The 21,265-nt window shown below is 42.2% G+C and overlaps 2 protein-coding genes and 1 long non-coding RNA gene across 5 annotated transcripts; 2 read left to right on the forward strand and 1 right to left on the reverse strand.

Moving 5' to 3' along the window:
- Nucleotides 1-2,346: 2,346 nt before the first annotated feature.
- On the forward strand, nucleotides 2,347-11,508 carry tfcp2 (transcription factor CP2). Of its 2 annotated transcripts, XR_004614445.1 has the most exons (17): nucleotides 2,578-2,700; nucleotides 3,033-3,248; nucleotides 5,088-5,239; nucleotides 5,755-5,831; nucleotides 5,962-6,067; nucleotides 6,331-6,437; nucleotides 6,724-6,876; nucleotides 6,968-7,078; nucleotides 7,337-7,425; nucleotides 7,588-7,657; nucleotides 8,352-8,445; nucleotides 9,071-9,161; nucleotides 9,276-9,376; nucleotides 9,520-9,662; nucleotides 10,066-10,117; nucleotides 10,221-10,766; nucleotides 10,803-11,508. XR_004614445.1 is itself a non-coding variant. In XM_034590871.1 (16 exons), the coding sequence occupies exons 2-16, from the start codon at nucleotides 3,127-3,129 to the stop codon at nucleotides 10,256-10,258; spliced, it is 1,506 nt and encodes a 501-aa protein (XP_034446762.1). In that variant the 5' UTR covers nucleotides 2,347-2,700; nucleotides 3,033-3,126; the 3' UTR covers nucleotides 10,259-11,508. The 2 variants fall into 2 exon arrangements, 1 of the variants encoding a protein (XP_034446762.1); XM_034590871.1 differs by having other exon boundaries at nucleotides 2,347-2,700; nucleotides 10,221-11,508.
- Nucleotides 11,509-13,559: 2,051 nt separating this feature from the next.
- Nucleotides 13,560-20,645, forward strand: csrnp2 (cysteine-serine-rich nuclear protein 2). Of its 2 annotated transcripts, XM_034590733.1 has the most exons (6): nucleotides 13,560-14,275; nucleotides 15,979-16,151; nucleotides 16,308-16,570; nucleotides 17,308-17,604; nucleotides 18,206-18,608; nucleotides 18,657-20,645. In XM_034590733.1, the coding sequence occupies exons 2-6, from the start codon at nucleotides 15,992-15,994 to the stop codon at nucleotides 19,148-19,150; spliced, it is 1,617 nt and encodes a 538-aa protein (XP_034446624.1). In that variant the 5' UTR covers nucleotides 13,560-14,275; nucleotides 15,979-15,991; the 3' UTR covers nucleotides 19,151-20,645. The 2 variants fall into 2 exon arrangements, with proteins under 2 accessions (XP_034446624.1, XP_034446623.1); XM_034590732.1 differs by having other exon boundaries at nucleotides 13,561-14,275; nucleotides 18,206-20,645.
- LOC117764727 lies at nucleotides 19,846-20,845 on the reverse strand. Its single transcript, XR_004614431.1, has 3 exons — nucleotides 20,325-20,845; nucleotides 19,959-20,282; nucleotides 19,846-19,911 (listed from the first exon to the last, which is right to left on the reverse strand). It is a non-coding gene; the product is annotated as an uncharacterized LOC117764727 (long non-coding RNA).
- Between the last annotated feature and the right edge of the window lie 420 nt (nucleotides 20,846-21,265).

A 21,265-nucleotide genomic window follows, 5' to 3' on the forward strand; every position in this document is an offset into this window, starting at 1 on the left:
CTGAGTTAATAAGAAGAAGAATGAACTGTTTTACTGAGAAGATTTTGTGGTTGATGTGTTCTGACTTTCAATCTGAATGAGTATGAAGACGGTTTCTCATGTGCAGTGTGGAGTTATAAAATGTAGGAACAAGACTGGCAGTTATTTTTTGTTATCTTTGCCAATTCTTTAAGAATTATTTGCACTTTAGTGGAAGTTGACGTGTTATGGATGGTGTGTATGTGCAGTGCAAGGTGTCAGTTACGTTTTGTGAAAGAATTTAATTTCTGTGTTTTTTAGAGTTTTTGAAAAGCAGGAAGCTTTGCTTTGCTTAATGTGTCACTACAGGCAAAACTGCAATCAACTTGACGAATAACATCTTTTATTAAGTTTATTGTTCTTCTTATGCAGATGATATGTAAAATACTGCAGCTTAACTATAACTTTAATTTTTGTTTGTTTGTGAATGATATGTTGAATGGTGCATTTTATGTTCCACCTCATATTTGCCTTTTTAACAACGGTACATCTACATTGCAGTGGACAAAATGGTTTGACTTGCAATGAAAACAATTAATATAACAAAGAACTTTAACAAGATTTACCTTCACGTTCAATATGGGAAGACAAAATATACAACACGGTTTAATATACTAGGAGCAAGAAAAAAAGAGCTTAATTAAATCAATAAGATATCAGCTAGTATCAGTTTTTTGACTCTGCAAAGCACATAAGAAGTTAAGATCATGCTTTTCTTTGTCATTTTCTGTCAAATGAATAAAATAAAACTGGTCTTTATGAATCACTTCTTGTGTATTGATGTAAAAATCTTTGCATCTGTTTTAGTGGATTGTATTGATATCTATCTATCCATCTATCTATCCTTTATCTATCCATCTATCTATCCTTTATCTATCTATCCTTTATCTATCTATCCATCTATCTATCCTTTATCTATCTATCCATCTATCTATCCTTTATCTATCTATCTATCCATCTATCTATCTATCCATCTATTTATCCTTTATCTATCTATCTATCTATCTCTCTATCTATCTATCCTTTATCTATCTATCTATCCATCTATCTATCTATCTCTCTATCTATCTATCCTTTATCTATCTATCTATCTATCTATCTATCTATCTATCCTATCTATCTATCTCTCTATCTATCTATCCTTTATCTATCTATCTATCTATCTCTCTATCTATCCTTCTATCTATCTATCCTATCTATCTATCTATCCATCTATTTATCCTTTATCTATCTATCTATCTATCCATCTATTTATCCTTTATCTATCTATCTATCTATCCATCTATTTATCCTTTATCTATCTATCTATCTATCTATCTATCTATCCTTTATCTATCTATCTATCCATCTATCTATCTATCTCTCTATCTATTTATCCTTTATCTATCTATCTATCTATCTCTCTATCTATCTATCCTTTATCTATCTATCTATCTATCTCTCTATCTATCTATCCTTTATCTATCTATCTATCCATCTATCTATCTATCTCTCTATCTATTTATCCTTTATCTATCTCTCTATCTATTTATCCTTTATCTATCTATCTATCTATCTCTCTATCTATCTATCCTTTATCTATCTATCTATCTATCTCTCTATCTATCTATCCTTTATCTATCTATCTATCCATCTATCTATCTATCTATCCATCTATTTATCCTTTATCTATCTATCTATCTATCCATCTATTTATCCTTTATCTATCTATCTATCTCTCTATCTATCTATCCTTTATCTATCTATCTATCTATCTATCTATCTATCTATCCTTTATCTATCTATCTATCCATCTATCTATCTATCTCTCTATCTATTTATCCTTTATCTATCTATCTATCTATCTCTCTATCTATTTATCCTTTATCTATCTATCTATCTATCTCTCTATCTATTTATCCTTTATCTATCTATCTATCTCTCTATCTATCTATCCTTTATCTATCTATCTATCTATCTATCTATCTATCTATCTATCTATCCTTTATCTATCTATCTATCCATCTATCTATCTATCTCTCTATCTATTTATCCTTTATCTATCTATCTATCTATCTCTCTATCTATTTATCCTTTATCTATCTATCTATCTATCTCTCTATCTATCTATCCTTTATCTATCTATCTATCTATCTATCTATCTATCTATCTATCCTTTATCTATCTATCTATCCATCTATCTATCTATCTATCTCTCTATCTATTTATCCTTTATCTATCTATCTATCCATCCATCTATCCATCTATCCAACCTCATGTGTTATTGGCTTTGAACGGTGGGTGGCGATAATGAGCTACTTTCGAGCTACCGCAGGAAAAAAAATAACCACATGAAGAAGACCAACAACCGGAAGTTGCGTGTGCTCCTTTTCCTGACGGCGCTAGATAAACAAAACAAAAGCAAACACATTAATTCACATTTATTTAAGACGCTGAGTGAATTCTGATGGATCTCGGTTCATAGACATGTCCACCGGGAACCATTTATCCCCGTGAACCCCCATCCACCGAGGCCCAGAGAGGGGGTACGCATCCTCCGGGCGCTGAGTTCGCTGGCAGGCTGCTGTCGCTAGCTAAGCGGGTTAGCTCGACATGTTTATCTTCGTGCTGGGGAGAAGCAGCGCGACGTGATGACACGAACCCGTCGCGGTGTCGGCAAGTAGCTGCACTTTTCACCCGGAGGTAACTTCTTTACATCTCTAACGCGAGGGTGTGATTTAATAAAGAGATGAGTTTTGGAAAGTGTGTGGCAGCTTCCCACCGCCGGTTGTGTGGATCCCAGGAGCAGTGGTGCATGGTTACATAAAGTGTGGCTGTGGTTGACTGACGTGTTGACTGACGTGTTGACTGACGTGTTGACTGAACCTCAGACGCTTTGCTCAGGATGATAATCTGCTGCTGACATTGACTCTGTGATGATCTGATCTTTTGTGTCACTTCATCCATTGAGTGTGTATTCAGAGATGGAGCCGAATCGCATGATAATAAACTCCTTGTGTCACTTTCCTCTGAAGATCAGGGAAGGTTGTTGGGACACAGGTGTGAAACTCAAGTTGTTACCCAGAGCTGCACAAGCACCCCCCACACACCCCCCCACCTCCATCCATCATGGCGTGGGCTCTGAAGCTGCCTCTCACGGATGAGGTGATCGAGTCCGGACTGGTCCAGGACTTCGACGCCAGTCTGTCGGGCATTGGACAGGAGCTCGGTGCTGGAGCTTACAGCATGAGGTACAGGATGAGTCCTCTGTTGTCATGGTTACCTACATATCTGTCCCACGACTTTATTCTATATGTATGTACCATATGAACTATTACTGTTTTATTATGTTGATAGTCATCTCAAAGTTCCCTCTGGGGTTTCAATCTCTAAAGTTAGATATGGTCCAGGGTGTAAGGTTTAAGGGGAAGGGATGCATTGGCAGAAATTGAGTATAAAATAATCCTGGTGATGTTTTCACTTGTGTGCTTCATCTAAATTGTACAAATTGTGGTTTTCTTTACCCTAGAAAGGGCCGTTTATATTTAAATACTTTATATTTACATCTGGACCGGGTCCTCTCTACGGAGGCTGCCATGTTTTTTTTTTACAGTAGCCCAGACTGGACAAACTTAACACTTTTTAGTTTCCATGACAACTGAAGGCTACCTCAGGTTCTCTTTCATGCTTGGAAGGGGATTGTGAGGTGAGGGGGTGTTCAGCTGCAACATGCAACTTCACCACTAGATGTCACTAAATTCTACACACTGAACCTTTAAGATGAAATGGTAATATTCTGTGTTTTAACGTGTCCCAGAGCCTGTTAACAGTGTGATTATAATTACAAAATGAATTGAAAACCATTTCGATGATTTGTAATTTTAAAAGAATCACTGGTTTCAGTTGCTCTAATGTGAAATAATAACTAGAATGACACTAAGTAGAGTGTATACCTTTGCCAAGGACCACCAGTCCTCTTGTAAAAAACACATTTGATATGCACCAGATTGCACAGACTCAGAAACTCATCAAGATCCATTAATTATTTTTTGACAATCTCGCAATGTTAAAGAAATGCTCCAACTCTCCACAACATTTCATGGAAATCAGTTGAGAGGTTTTTATATAATCCTGCAAACTAACAAACAAGCACAGATGAAAACGTTACCTCCTTGGCAGTGGTAATTATAACTATTTCTCTCTTAATAGTAAAGTAAACTGTTTGTCTTTGGTTTTGAAGTGTTCATCAGTTAAGATAACTCATCAATGGAGACTTTGATGGGAATTATAACATCTGTCAAGGAGGTTCTGTTCAGACCCTTTTAGTGTTTGTTTGTTTGTTTATTTATCAGCAGGGTTATGTAAAAACACTGACCTGATTTGCACCATGACCCGACTCTTCATTTGGCTTGAGCCGGGGAATATCCCATTAAAGTTTGGTGCTGATTTGAGGAAAAGGGCAGAACAAGGACTTTTTTGTATCTCTTTCCTCAGCATTGGGAGATAAGGCATTTTGTCAGGGATGGGGTAAAGCAGAGCCCTCACTGAGTATAAATATCTGTGCTCAGTTCTGTGGTGTTTAGTCTGGTGAGTTTTAATTCAAGTCTTTAAAGTCCAGATAGATATTTATGATGCAGCTGCTCAGTTTTTCATGATTTAAATTATATAAAATCCATTTGGATTTTGCTGACTCAAGCACTTTGCTCTACAGGAAAAAGATTCCTCCTTTGTGTCCCCTTCTGGCTCATTAAATGATGCTGCACAGGCTTCAAAGTACCTGCATTTTCCTTGAAATTCTTGTATCGAGAGGAGAAATGAGACACCCACTGGATACCCTGGTATTTAGTGATGTAACCCAAATTTCCTCGATGCTAATTAATGAACTGGAAAGCTAACAAACTCAGTAACCTGCCTTCCAGCCTCATGTGTTGTCTGGTGATGGTGGACTGAGACTCTCCATGTGATTTGACATTATTTTTAACATGAGGTTGATAATAATCAATTCTAACATTTTAATATCAATGTTTACTTTATGTAGACTGATGTTTGTTGGCGGCTAAATGACAGCTTTGTACCTTTTTGTTTTCCAGTGATGTACTTGCCCTCCCCATCTTCAAGCAGGAGGAGTCCAACCTTCCTCCAGACAACGAAAACAAGATCCTTCCCTTTCAGTATGTTCTGTGTGCAGCTACCTCGCCAGCCGTTAAACTGCACGATGAAACACTCACCTACCTCAACCAAGGTTAGCACCGGGAGTTCTGTTTCATCTCTAAACACTAGAGTCAAAAGCTACTGAAAGCCAAATCACTTCCCCTGTTTTATTACCCGAAGAACTGTAAATCTTTATAGACCAATTTGATAGTGGGCAGTAGAGGTGGAGAAAAACAATCCGTATAAAATTATGTTGCAATATAGTTTGAGAGGGTTTGTTGCACCGATAGAGTGAAACGTTCTTTTCTAACTGCTTGGTCTGTTTTTATCTTTTCTCCTTTTGTTACACAGATATTATCAATCTGTCTCATAATGTATGTTGCATTGCTTTATTGTCATGCAACTGTTCTTAATAATATTTTAGTTGTGTTTTATGTTGTGAGTTTTGTCTTGGAAATCAATGACAAAACAAGGATGTGCTAATGTTGCACTATTTCGAGCAGCATGACTAAAAGGTTAGATATCTTCTGTGGGTGTTTGGTGTCCTGTGACCGTCTGGTTGAAAGTGAGACCCATTTATTTACTGTGAGGACCTTTTCATTACAGGACAGTCCTATGAAATTAGAATGCTTGACAATCGGAAAATTGGGGAACTTCCGGAAATCACGGATAAAATGGTGAAGGTAAGAGTCTGACATGCCGTCACAAGTTGTTACAGGTCAGTGTCTGCCAGGTGAAACCAGAGTTAAAGTGTTTGAATAGCATTTGCATCTCCTTGGAATCTCTTGTTAACTGAATCTCTCTGGATTTCAGAGCATTATTCGTGTAGTGTTTCATGATCGGCGGCTTCAGTACACAGAGCACCAGCAGCTGGAAGGCTGGCGCTGGAACAGGCCCGGCGATCGCATCCTCGACCTCGGTGAGCTCAGAGAGACAAATGTCTGTCCCCGGCAGTTCTACATCTTCTCAATTCTACTTGTTTTGTATGTGGAAAGAATGTTGCTGTGCAGCCTTGTATGTTTATTAACCTCCGAGATTTTCTAGGTAAATCTTCCATAAATTCATCATCTGGACTGTTAAACTGAACGTGAAGCACAAGATGGCGGTGGTGACATTTTGGAGAAGATGGTGTCCATTAAGAATTCTTCTGATAACAGCCTGTTTTGCATTGATCCGTTGCAGATATCCCCATGTCTGTCGGCATAATCGACCCCAGGGCTAACCCTACTCAGCTTAACACTGTGGAGTTCCTTTGGGACCCATCAAAAAGAACCTCAGTTTTTATCCAGGTAGAGCGACGAAACAACACTGTTGTTTTCCTGAATCACTTTCATTCATGAAAAGCAGTGGCAGTAATCCTAGGCATTTTATAGCACTAAGCTTGTTAACATTTAGTCTACTCACCTATTCTGTTTTGGCAAAATGTAAAGTGAATGTTATTCTGCAAGCAGTAATTACTAATACACTGAATTTGTAAATATTTGTTTTTTCTAGTATTGATTTCTCAGATTTAATTGTTATTTTATAACTCAATGCCCTTAATAGATTAAAGTTTAATATTCTTTTCTTTTTTAGGTTCACTGCATTAGCACAGAATTCACTATGCGCAAGCACGGGGGCGAAAAGGGCGTCCCCTTCCGCATCCAGATCGACACTTTTAAAGAGAATGAGAGTGGAGAGTACACAGAACACCTCCACTCTGCCTCCTGTCAGGTCAAAGTCTTTAAGGTGGGGGGACTGAGAGAAACAGAGAAGAATAGTTCATGTGCTAAAATGTAAATGCTTGTTGATTTAATGACCCACACGTGACGTGTTTCAGCCTAAAGGTGCGGACAGAAAGCAGAAGACAGACAGGGAGAAGATGGAGAAGAGGGCACCACAGGAAAAGGAAAAGTACCAGCCATCCTACGAAACCACAATACTGACAGAGGTTAGTATGTGAGACAAAGTATAAAATGATAGTTGCCAATTCCTGATCTTTCTGTCGCCTAATTGATTAATCAGCTCATCAATTTAGCTCAACTTCCTGCAGACTTTTTAAAACTATGAAATAAAGTTGTGGCTAGTACACGAACAGACTGAAGCACAAACTGTGAGCAGGAGCTGAATGTAAATGACGAAGCTGCAGCAGAAGTGTTTCCTGAATTTATTCAGATGCCACAATAACCAAAGTGTTTGTCTTTGGCAGTGCTCTCCCTGGCCTGAGGTCACGTACGTCAGCAACTCGCCATCTCCCGGCTTCAGCAGCACACACAACAGCTTCCCGGTTCCAGAAGGGTAAACATTTCCTACCAATACTTTGTGATTAACGCTGTAAGTTTAATTTACCACAAAGAAGTGGCTGTGTGGTGGGTGATGTGTAGATTCCTCTTGATGCAGATGATCATGAGACATTCAGAATCACAGACTCCAACATGGTAACATTGTCATCCTTTTTAGGAACGGATCACCAACCCACCAGCCGGAGCCGGTGGTTCCGGTACCAGAAGTAATCACACAGGTCTCTGATGTAAGTACATTTTTCCTTTTTTACATTTATATGACTGTGTGATTTCCTCCTGCTTCACTGTATATTAATGTTCACAAATACAAATCTGACATCTTAGTGTTACACATCTGCCTCCCAGTGGATTTACCAACGCACTTGGAAAACTGGAGTTAAACTGGAACCTGTGTTGTGGTGTGAATGATAGTGTTTGATGATAACAAATCAAAAACACCAGTTCATCTCCCAGTGAAGGCGTTATGCTGAAACTGTTTCCTGTCCATTACACGAGACAAGCCAATGATTCAATACCTCTATTACAACCTTAGAACACGATTTTCAGAATATTAAATTGTGCTCAACGCTGTGTATTCAGGCAGCTGTCGAGCTGATCTGTCTCAGTGATATACACACGTGGAGAAAAGGAGGCGGACACAAGCAGAATGTATCTGCTGCATCACTTTACCCACTAATAAATTAACTCAAGGTTAAATATGTAGATTCAGGCTAATTTATGTTGAGAGCACAGTTACTGTTACATTTTCATTTCTGTCTTTAAAATGGATGGTTGGAAATGTTTGTATTTGAACATAATGACTGTCGATAAATCTGTACATCTTAAAGCTAAGGACAAATATGATGTAGTAGCCTTTTAACACAAGGTTGTGGTGGTTCTGTGTTTTCAGCTGCGTTCTGTCTTGTTTTTTTTCCATCTCAGAATTTGTTACCCACGGCAACACCACAGGATGCACAACAGTGGCTTCACAGAAACCGCTTCTCCCCCTTCTGTCGGCTCTTCACCAACTTCTCAGGTAAAACGGCCCCCAGATATGGAATGATCGCAAATAATACAAATATTTGAGTCTAGTGTCCCCTCACATCTGCTGCTGCTAAAGGTGATGGCAGGAAAAAGGGAGAAATAAATCTGGTTTGATATAGTGGCGAGATCAAGTGTAACGACGTAAGAAAAGAAGAGACGTCCATTTCAAATGATGTAACCGTCACTGCCCTCATACAACATCCATGTGTCTTTTACGTTGGCGTGGTTCTTGAGCAATACGTCCACTAGAGGACAGTGCAGAGTCCAGAGGTTCTGACAACAACAAACATGGGGCTGACAGTGGAGGAGGTTGTGATAATGCAGGTGAAGTTACATCAAGAGATCAGCAACTATTCAAGTCTCTTCCCATGTTGTTGAAAATTCTTCCTCGTGCCCAGCGGCCGTCTCGCCTGAACTATTGGCTACATTGCCCCCCCCCCAGGATTTCCAGTGGCACTGCTCTGTTTTGTCCGTAATCCGTAAACTCTCGGAATGAACGTAGAGTATGGACAGAAGGCTCCGTCCATTTCTGTGACTGTTAGATTCCCCAAAACCAGCTAGCGTTTGCGTGTGGAGGGTTTTCTGCTCTTAACCGAGGTCTTGTTTCCGTGCACCAGGGGCAGACCTGTTGAAACTGACCCGGGACGATGTCATTCAGATCTGTGGGCCAGCAGATGGTATAAGACTCTTCAATGCACTGAAGGGACGGTGGGTCTTTTATATATAAACCTACCTGAGAACATGTCATTTATCTCGTATATATCCAGAAGTGCTTCACAAGTTTCTGAACATGTTCTTCTTCTGTGTGGATGCTGCTTACAGTGTGGTACGTCCGAGGCTGACCATCTACGTTTGCCAGGAGTCTCCGGAGGCACGAGATCAGAAACACGAAAACGGAGACGCTGCCACCAACACATTCTTTAGTTAGTTCGTTGTTCATCTTTATTTGTGCAGAAATCGTTCCTAAAACTTATACTTACACGTGAAGTTGCACATTTTACTGTGTAGTAATGACGGCGAGGAAGTGAATAGTGTTGATCATACCTGCTCTTCTGTCTGGCCGCAGTTTATCACGCCATCTACTTGGAGGAGCTCACAGCGTCTGAGCTGACGGAGAAGATCGCTCAGCTCTTCAACATCTCACCCAGACAGATCAATCAGATCTTTAAACAGGGTCCTACTGGCATCCATGTGCTTGTTAGTGATGAGGTGAGACCATGTTTTTTTTTTCCTGTAATCTCCTGCTCTCGCTCTACCAAAGTTACATGTTAAACCACAGACGTTATATAAAGATGGACTTCCTGACATTTTAATTATTTGATGCTCTAAAAACTGAGTAAAACATCATGATTGACAGCTAGGGCTGACTCCCGATTGTTGGGACTTCAATACAACAGCTCCCCCCAAAGTTGCTAATGTGAAGACTCTGGCTTCATTTCTGGATAAGTGGAGGAAGTGGAGATGTGTCGTTCATCTTCTTTTTTTTTTAATCTATGCTTTAAAGACACACATATGAGATAACATCAGTCGACTAGTTGTCATTGCACGTGTCAGTAAACTGCTTTATCGAGTTTTCCTCAAACATTTAACCATTAACTCTATTTTTTACCAGATGATCCAGAACTTCCAGGATGAAGTGTGTTTTATTCTGGACACAATGAAAGGTATGTGTGCACGACAGTAATCGATCATGATGACTAATTTCTGTATTTTAGCACAGAACCTTAACCTTCCACTGCTCTGTTGTCCTTTTTCTTTTCTCTCCAGATGACTCAAACGAAGGCTACCACATCATCTTGAAGTGAATACTGGGCAGGAGCTTTTCTTAAGACCCGATCCACTCACTCCCTCTAGAGCCTCGTACTCCTCGCTGTTCTCGGAATATGCCGCGAATGCCCCACAAAAACTCTCAAGGCTGCTGAGAGGAACCTGCGACTGAATCCCCTGGCCCTCTCTTCACTAAACCTTATTGTCTTACTTCTGAGGGAGTGACTCTGATACCACAGTGACGTAATGCTCTCCTTCGTACCCTGCCATTGCACCCCAGCCTCGTACGTGGTTGCATTTTTCCTCTGTCGCTTATGTCTCATGCAAGGGGTTAGTGGCACTACAGCTGCTATCGCTGTTTATCTGTTCGTTGAGCGTCTGGTGTGCCAAAGCTCTGTGCTTCAGAATCAAACGTGTGTTTCTTTTTAAAACCGTCAACCAAAAACCAGAAGGTATGAAATCAAAGCTAGAAATATAGAGAAACAGTTACATTGACAGGTCTTGACTTTCAGAGTGATGCAGCATGGATTCTCGTCTTCATGCTAGGTAGCCTCATGGGAGCCTCTTAATGCCAGGATGCAGGAAACTTTATACAAGCAGACACAATCCCAGTCACATCACACTAGAGGCATCAAAAATCAGCAATCAGGACATGAAGGGAAACTGCAGGAGTCCAGCTTTGCTTCGGGAACTTCTCAGACAGCTAACAACCTCCACTCATTTGTATTTGAGTAAAAAAAAAAAGGTTTTCCAGGCTCCCAAACACCTTAGATCCTTAGAGTTAGTGCAGAGCGCTCGAGGTTGTATCTTACAAATCTAGAAAGATGATGAATCACCGTCTGTGTTCGTGATTACACCAGCAAATGTGCTTCCGAGCTTTCAGCTTATTTAGCACCATTTTATTTTTTATTTTATATTTAACGTTATTTTTAAGTAGATCATTGTTTTAAGATGCTTTCCCCCTGAAGCATGCGTCATGTCGACCATTATTTTAATACTCCTTTTTTAAAACCTTTCTTACATCTCTTCATCATTGTCTTTGGATGTCACCACTTCCAAATACTAACTCATGTACCGGCACACCAGAGCTGCATGTGACACGTTGTGGTTAGTCCATGTTCAGTCCATTGTACTGCTTACATGGAAATCCATAGCTTGACATTTTAGATCTCCATAGTAGCCTCCACCTCATCGACATTATTAAGATTCTTACCCATGTACTGACCGCCGTCTGTTTCTCTCCTCGTAATCTTTGCAAAAATAAAAATGTTTTTTTAAACCAAGTCCCCAACAAAGTAGTTAAATGAGACATGATTATTTTAATACTATTTAATACACAGCTTTCACAGATGAGGAGGCTTAGTACATACATTATGTTGCCATGGTAACTAGATTTTGACAAGCTAATTATTATCATGTCATGCACAGTAAATCAGATCGAGCTGAGCTGCAGGTTCTTGTTTAATGTCGTCGATGTCAAGAAAGAAGCCAGAAAAGAATCACTGTTTCCCAGCATGCTCTGGTGCAGGACATATTTTAAACAGCTAATTATGATAATAATAATTTTCAAAACACAATTACAAAGTGCTTTACAGAATCGAAATCAGGGCCTGTAAAAACAACATGGAAGGTAAAACCAAACTAAAAAGCAAGGCATGAAAAACATGGCTTGTGACATGAATAATACCATTTAATTAACATATAATACACATCCATGTTCATGTTAACCAGATTTTGACAAGACAATAATACACATACTCAACAGTGGATCAGGAGGTGCAGGTTTGTTTTTTATTATTTCTGTTTTCTGGTAACCATCAAAACATTTTCACATCTGTTTCTGCTCAATATTCACAAAGACACAAAACAAATACATGATCAAACTGTATATTTCCCAACATGCTTTGGGGCACGGCATGCCCGTGATGTCACAATAATAGTAACTGCTTAACTAAATGAAACCAAACGCAGCACACAGGCAATATGAAAACAACCAAACATGAAAAATAGAACATGCAGTCAAAACCAACATGGAAGATAAGACCTAAAAAACATACAGATGAAAAATACAAACACGACATATGAATAATACTATCTAAGACAAAGCTTTCACAGACAAGTACAAACATAGACACTCGTTGTGTTGCCATGGTAAATACACTTTGACCAGGCAATAACAATAATGTTGTAAAGAGGTAATTCAGATCGAGCTGAGGTCTTTGATGTCATCTTGTATCGTCAAAGAAATTCACATCTGTTTCTGCTCAAAATGAACAAAGAAGCAAAAAATACAAAAATCACTCCCAGCATTCTCCAGTGCAGGGCCTGCCTGTGATGTAAGTATATACTACTACTACTACTACTACTACTATATCTACTTATCATAACTATAATAATAACTTTTAAATTTTCATTTACACAAAGCATGTAATGACATCATGGAACATAAGACCTAAATAAAACACAAAGCATTTGATGACTCGGGTGAAATCCAAAACATTTGACGTGATGAACACAGATTCCCCTTGTTGGACACACGGGGAGACTTACTACATACACGTTTCCATGGTAACTAGATTTCCACAGGCCACATACAGTAAATCAGATGTAGCTGCAGTGTTTAATATCATCTGTGTCATGGAAACCATCAAAACAATTTAATAAAATCACATATGTTTCTGCTCAATATGAACAAAGAAGCAAAACAAAATTTCGTCCCGCTACTCCTCCCGCAGTTTTTGACGCACATGCACAAAAAATACATCAAAACGTGTAATGGTGTGATCTGTCTATTCTAAAACGGTTCGCTCATAAATTGCGAAAAACTGCGGGAAAAAATTGAACGGGAGTCAATGGGAGCCTTCATCAAAGTAACGAGTGTCAGTGGTCAGAGATCAAAGGAATCGTTGATGTCTTTGACAGTTGCAAAAGTGAAGATTTCACCTTTTTCGAGCGGGCCAGTGAGCTCAGTATCTCGTTCTCTGTCTCTCTCTTTAACCGGCCACTCGGTTTCTCTCTCTCTCTCAAACTGACTCTGGACCCGGCAGGAAGCACTTCCAAATTTCCAGGGAGGAATTTTCTAGTTATAACTGTAATAACAACTTTTCAATTTTCATTTACAAAGTACTTTACAGAATAACATCAGATCATCCAGTCAATATACTATTACATACTACTATTACTACTTCTACTACTAATACTAATATCATCTTTATCATTGTTATTATTAAAACTCTAATGTTTAATATCGTCCATGTCATGAACCATCAAAAAAAAAAATCCCATCTGTTTCTGCTCAATGTGAACAAAGAAGCGGAAAAAAAAAAGGAAAGTCACTATATTTCCCAGCATGCCTTGGTGCAGGGCATGCCTGTGATGTCACAATAAGTATATATACGGCTGCGGGGAAGAATCGGTGCCTCCATTGTTACACTGTAACAAACGGGCCGGGGCGGAGCGGGGAGGAACAGGCGGCTTCTCCTCAAGATCAAAGGCAAACTGCAACATTGTAACGAATCGGGCCAAAAAAAAAAAGAAACAAACAACAAAGAAATCGCGTAAAACCGAGAGGACGAAGAGAAGCTGTCCCCGGAACCATCGATCCCCGCCCCGGTGAGAAGCAGACACACACACCAGGAGGATAAACGAACACAGATGTCAGCGGATTTCTCCAAAAGAGAAGATTTGACAGTGTCTGGGAATAAATCTGATCATATGACGCTTCCTCCTCCTCCTCCTCCTCCTGCTGCTCCTCCTGCTGTGGCCTTTAAACCGAGAAACATGCAGAGCTCCTGATTTCTGCCTGATCTCCAGAACAATGAGCATGGAGGAGCCTCACATCACATCATAGGTCCGTGCTGCTCTTTGACAATCACTCAGCCTTTGAGGCAGATCACGGTGGGTTTGCATCGCAGACTGGTTCCCCCCCCACCCCCCTTCCCCAGAAAACCATCATCTCACTGGGCGTTATTAGAGGATTGATGTGCTGCTGGTGCTGCTGGGAGGAGAAACCACCGACGAGCTGGTTGGAATAAGGGTCTTTGATTCTGCCCCAGGTAAGAGGGTGTAGAGTTTCACTGTTGTGTGTGTGTCTGTGTTGTACTGGAAAGAGAGGAAAATGTGCACGTCAGACTGAGAACATCCAACCTTCCCCCAACACAACATAACACAACACAACACAACAATCTGGTCAGTTTTCTGCAAGTGTAACAAACACCTCCTCCACACTGCATGTTCCCCTGAAGGTAAATACACCAGGAAGTCACAATTGTCCTCAAACAAACACACAGACTCACACACAGACACACAAACACACACAGAGACTCACAGTCCAAACCAACAGAACCCGAAGGTGACTGGTTTTCATTCACATCAAAATGCAGCCTCTGCTCTATTTCTACCCGAGTCCCAGTTGGAAAATGGTTCACGTCGATGCTTTTTTAATTTCACTGGTATCTTCTATCGAGTACTTACTGAGTCATGTGCATTTTCAATGATTTCTCCCTCTGCAACATGACGTTCAGCCGTCCACAGCATCTCCCTGAGCTCAGAGGTCGGTGGCACAGTTGCACCTGTCATTTTACCAGAAAGCGTCTTTAAATCCCAGTGGAATCAGCACGTCTGCAGCTCCAGGGTCCGTCTCTGTCAGGCCTTGTCTGTCGACGCAGCTTCAGGGCAAACTGACGTGTTGGGTGTTATAGGAATGAGTAAATATTGGCCCTGTCTACGGCTGTGTTCTCCTTTTGAGGGCTTTCAAACCTGCTGTAGCTTCCTCCTTTCAGATTGAGAGTCTAACATGTTAAACCCCCTCACACAGATGTGGAGTTGCAGGTTAAACTAGTAATCAGCCGTGTTAGTATGGATGCATGTGTGATGTTGTAAGTTTGTCGTCATGCTGCATCGCTCAGAGTTTTGTATTTTCAACACACGATCCACAAACGAATAAACGTGATGTTTTTTTTGAAATATTTCGCACCTTGTACTGTAGTGATATCTGCAGTATGAGGAATGATGATTGAATATGTTGCACCAGGCCTTATACAGGACATACAGTTGTGTGATAAACCAGTAATTACCTGCTGTGTAAGTGTCTTAGTCACACTGCAGGGACTCATCACATCATGAGCACAAGGTACCGCTTGTATTTAGTTATTTACAGATATATTTAAAATGTATTGACGTGGATTGTGCGGTGAAAATCCAAAACTTTGTGCGTTGCGGCGTGACAACAAACTTATAACATCACACACAGACACACACAAATCCAGCTGTTTCCATCCGCTCACCTTGTCTGACCTCTCCTGCCGATATGATCGATCTCACACACACAGACACACACACACACACCTCCCTGCACTCTTTACAACTGTATTAAGAGAGAAGAATGAAGAAATAAAGAGAGTAAAGCCGAGGAGATCATTTGCCTCAGAGCTGTTCGTGTAGACCATGCTTTCCTAGTTGCCATGGCGACGTTTCTAGACTTGATTTTCAAAGTAGGATTTCATGTGAGAAAGGGTTTCGGGGCTGGTGGGAGGGGGGAGGGGGGGGGGGGGCAGAGAGAGAGGAAATGATGGAGCTGGAATACAGATGAAAGGAGACAGGACCAAACAGCTGATGTCACCTTTTCTTGTGTCTGTGTTGAGAGTTGGTATTTGAACGGGTCGATCCAGACGATCCAGAGCGTTTTGGTCTCTTTACGTTAATAAACAAACGGGACACGTTGCCTCTCGTTCACCTGCACGTGTCTCTCTGCCCTCAGACACCGAGTTTCCATGGAGGCAGCTTCAGCCCTCAGCCTCAAACGACGATATGAAGAGGTGGACCACGGCTCTCCGTTCTCGACGCCGAAGGACTCTGACGATGACATCTCCAGCAGTGACAGCGTCGACAGCTGCGACAGCCTCAACCCCCCCTCCAGCGCTGCATTTACCCGTAAGGAACCACTGGAGACGCACATTAAAGGCAATACACTCTGAAACCCACCCGAGCAGTTCATTAGGCAGAAGTAGTCTCAGGCATTACTCATGTGTAACGATACGTCTCCTCCTCCTCCTCCTTCCCTCCCTCCCTCCCTCCCTCCCTCCCCAGCGACCTCCATCCTCAGACAGCACAAGCCGTCACTGGGGGGGAAGCGGGTGCGTTTCGACGTAGTGACGGTGTACTACTTCCCCCGGCGGCAGGGCTTCACCAGCGTGCCCAGCCAAGGGGGCAGCTCGCTGGGCATGGCCCGCCACCATTCCTCCATCAGACACTACACGCTGGGCGAGTTCGCACGTGAACAGGAAACCAGCCACAGGCACACGCTGCGCCAGCACCTGCGCCAAGAGAAGCTCAATGCCCGCAAGATGAAGGTAAATCCGCTGGTTGAAGGAACGAGGGTTTGATTTCCACAGGTTAGTCAGAGGAGCATTGATTGAAGGAGTCCGGTTTTACAGGTGGAAAGAACATTTACTAGAGGTAAAGGCACATTTCTGTGTATATCACACTGTAATAACAAGGGAAAGTAACAGTGCATTGTTCGAGAAATAGTAATTATTTGATTTAATAAAAGATCCTGGCAAACAGGGAAGTCTTTGGCACTGATTTTATAGAAGAAGTGTTGCAGCGAACCTGCACTCCAGGAGCTCGTTCCAAATACATGGAGCATAAAAACTAAATGCTACAAGAACAGTATTTTATTAAAATTTAATGTACTGTGCTTTTACTCTACTACAGGGAAATGTTGTCCTTTTTACGCTGTAAGACATTTAGCTGCTCTTCAATTTAAGATTTATCGTTTTGTCTTGTGACTCTGAACAAAAAGCAGCGTCTGTGTGATTTGAATCACAGAAGCTGGTTTTCTACAGACTGAATATTTTTTATTTCACACATTGTTTCATTGACTCAAATAGGATTATGAATTTACTTCGAGTATTTTTTACATTTTGGTACTGATGCTTTTTCTTAAAACAATGATATGTCTCCCACCTTAGATAAAACATCAGTCATTAATCATCTATAATCAATAAGAAACCTCTTTAAGTTGAAATAGGGAATCACTCCACGTGATGTCCTCAGCTCACAGTTGTACGCTGACTGTTGCCCACAGCTGACGAGGAACGGCACCGTGGAGTGCGCCCAGGCCGACCTGCTGACTCTGGAGGACGTGTCAGACGAGGACCTGGACGTGGACGGGGTGGAGGTGGACGACTGTTTCTTCCTCCAGCCGCTGCCCACAAAGCGCCGCCGGGCCCTCCTGCGAGCGTCTGGCATCGCCCGCATAGACGCCCGGGAGAAAGCGGAGCTCAGAGCCATCCGCCTCTCCAGGGAGGAATGTGGCTGCGACTGCCGTCTGTACTGCGACCCCCGACACTGCGGCTGCAGCCAGGCCGGAATCAAGTGCCAGGTAATGACTGTGTGTGTGTGTGTGTGTGTGCGTGTGCGTGTGTGTGTGTGCAGAAAGAAGAGAAGCAGTCTGCTGAGGCTCGGATGAGTCCGAACGCTCAGCTCGATAAAATCTCTGCCTGGTTTTCCACACTTCAATCATTTTTGATTTAATGTCATCTGTGGAGAAGCTTTTATTTTGCCTCTGAAGATTCTTCGTGAAGGTGAACATAATAATAAATAGATATGAAATGAATGATGATTGAATTCTGTGTAGCTGCTTCAGTCTCATGCTGGTTCACTGTCACAGCTTGTTGGGATATTAATTACACTTTCTCCTACTATGACAATCATGAAAAAGGCCTGTTAATCTAATTGTAAGCTAATATATAAGATAAGATTTAACTATAAAGCACAATTTGATTAATTTCCATATAAAAGAAGGTTTCTGCTGCAGAGTTATACTAAAACGTATTAAATACATTTTTAACGTTTATTTAAATCCAGAACAGAAAAGGCTGTGTGTGTTATTTGTTTTTCTCTTTCTCACTGTGACCTATTACGTTATTGTTCAAACTAAATGAGAGTGAAAGTGAAACCAGTCCCTCTGCTTCCTTCCTCAGGTGGATCGAATGTCTTTCCCGTGCGGCTGCTCTCGTGACGGCTGTGGAAACGGAGCCGGTCGCATCGAGTTCAACCCGCTCCGTGTGCGAACTCACTACCTGCACACCATCATGAAGCTGGACCTGGAGAAGAGGAGGCTGCTCATCCAGGGGACCGGGGACCAATATGCTGAATCCGACCCGATATCCTCCCCCACTTCCACGTGCCCCACTTCCCCGGACCTGTCCTCTGAGCTGGAGGAGAGCGAGCTGCAGGCGGTCAGACAGGTTCAGGATCTCCTGGCTGAGGAGGACATACTGGAGCGAGAGAACGAGACGGCTGTGCTGCACCTGCAGAGCGCGGAGGAGCAGGAGAGGAGGGAGCGGGAGGAGGCCGAAGGGGAGGCACTGCAGCAGGAGCTGGGTACTGGAGGTCTCTCAGAGCCTCTCTGCCTTCTGCCTGGTGCTTTAGGAGGGGAGCTGACGGAGCAGGCGGAGGTGCCGGGTGTGGAGCAGGTCCTCCTGCAGGGGCCATTCCCCACCGGGGCCACAGTGTTGTGCATCTCTGACCACCAGGAGGAGAACCCCTCCGACCTCCTCAGAGACTCCACCTCTCTGCTCTACTATCAACTCAGTCCCATAGAGCCGGGAGCCTTTGAGACGCTGCCCAGGGCGGAGGAGGCCGAACAGGAGGAGCGCTTGGTGAAAGAACAACATGCGGGAGGAGGCGAGTGTGTGAAGGGGAAACAAGGAGGTGGAGAGGAGTCGAAGGATGATTCGCCTGAAAAAATCACCTGCAGGCCGAGTTTGGGCAAGTGTCTGAGCGACGTGATCCTTTGCTCAGAGGAACGTGTGGCAGTGGAGGAGGAGAAGCCGTCGAGTCGTCAGCGCAGCCTCCCCGAGGAGCAGAGCCGAGGAGCGTCCTGCTCGGAGGGAGAGCTGGATCCACTGCCTCCGGAAGTTTAATTCTAGCTTCTCCGCAGATATTTGCACAATAGCTTCATCAAAGATGAATAAATTACATATTTACACATTTATTACAGCTATCATCGAGAACGATCACAGGTTTCAATCTCTCGTATTGACCGTCACTAAAATATGTGGAGGATGAGCTCGAGTATAACGATACATGAGGGTGGGGAGATGCTGAAAGCACATACACATCACTCCTCAGAAGTCAAACGGATGCAGTTACAAGGCAGCGGTGTACGTAATTCAGTCGGGGTTGATGAGTGCGGCCTTAATGGAAAAACATAAAAACACTTTTGTGTGTGTAGGAGTCATTTGTCGATGAAAAGTACATCGAGTAGTGTTTTGATAATTTCCTACACAGCAAACAGAGCAGTGTGTGAATGCTGACATTAGCCTTTTGTGTGGCGGTATTTAAAGCCGTTCAACACAAATTGTTTTTGTCGTGCGCAAGAAGCTGGTGTGGTCAGATACTCACCGGCTGAGTTTCCATTACAGTCGTCGTGCTGTAGTCAAGCCAAATGAAGGCCTCTGATAGTATCCTCCGCTGAAAATAGACCTAATAATCCTGGAAATACTTGTTTTTTTGTGTACTGTATATGCATTTTGCAAAAGTGCATTTGCATTTTGCAAAAGTGCAGGAGAGCGAGAGAGAGCCGAGGTTGCTGCTTTTTTAAAAAAAATACGTGTGCACGTCGTGAACTGAGGGTCGGTGAGTGTTTGTGGCTCTGCTGCATCGAGACGCCAAGGTGCAGCATCTCGGAGCAGCAGACGGCCGCCGGCCTCGCTCGCTGCTCGTGCTCACCTCGGGTTTGATTCGTCGGGAAGTAAAAGAAAAAAGAAAAAAAACACTAAAAAACCTAGTTTACCTGTAGTTGCAATGCCTATGATATTATTTGTTGTGTATTTCGTGAATTTAGATGATGTTGGTCATTGTTTTTGTTTGAGTGAAAAGGAAATGTTCCTTTCACGATGCAGCACCGTGACGCCGTGTAGTCGTGTCGCGTCGCGAGGGAAAACGCCTCGCTCCTCTTTTTGTTCTCCACGAGTTGAAGATTTGATTCTGAATCAAGTTGAATATCATAATGAAGAAATCTGATTTTTTTAAGAGACAATGAAAAACAACAGCCTGTGCTATTGAAGGTAGTTCAATGAAACGATGTGATGTTACTAATTTATGGAACAGATTGACCACAACCCTGAATTTGTGTCTGTTATTTTCACTCTTTGTGTGTATGTGTGTATGTGTGTGTGTGTGTGTGTGTGTGAGAGAGTGAGAGAGTGAGTGAGGGGGTGGGGGGGTATATTAGTGAGGATGTGTACTTTATTCCTGAAAGGTGCTGACGTTACAGATCTACAATTCTCTCCTTTTCCTCCCGACCATCAAGAGAAATATGATTTTTCTTTTCATGGAGCTGTTTCTCAATGACTGACGTTGACGAAGTGAGGTGTGGGAGAGCCCCCTGTAGGAACGCAATAGCTACTGCACTGAGAAGAAAATCATTACCGGGGCCCTTATGGAATGAGGTTGTTCTAGTCATCCAGTATGTAAATGCAATCGTGTAACTATTTCAGTCTTTTAAATGTCTTTCTTGTCTGATTGATGCTGATCTGCATAAGTGTGCCGACTCTTCTGACACTAAACCGATCCTTTGTCTTGTTGCCTGAAGTTAAAGCTGTTGGTGTTAACGGCTGATGCCAAACACAGGATGTGCTGCCGTGTAGGAGACGTCTGATGTTTTACTTTATTGCCTTTTAATATTGATTTTTTTTTTTTAAACTGTCTTAATATAAATCTACTTAAGAGTTTGCACCAAAGCTGTGGTTTCAAGCCTGATGACACGATGCTTATGTCCATCAGCCTCTTCCAGGCTTTGGAGTTATTGTTGTGTTCTCATGTGACCCGGCCTCGCCACACCGCCATCTTCTGAAGTGAGGACGACGACAAGCTGCCTGTTGTGGAGCTCGTGTCCTCGGCCTTCCACTAATAGACTTAGGTTTGAAACCACCGCATCAAATGAACTCCGGTGCACCACGTGATTGTGTGTCTGTCGGGCGTGAATGAGGAGAGTGAGTGTGTTGGAAAGACTGATATGATTTGACTTCATCCAA

Source organism: Hippoglossus hippoglossus, chromosome 7 (genome assembly GCF_009819705.1).
Source record: "Hippoglossus hippoglossus isolate fHipHip1 chromosome 7, fHipHip1.pri, whole genome shotgun sequence".
Lineage (NCBI taxonomy): Eukaryota > Metazoa > Chordata > Actinopteri > Pleuronectiformes > Pleuronectidae > Hippoglossus > Hippoglossus hippoglossus.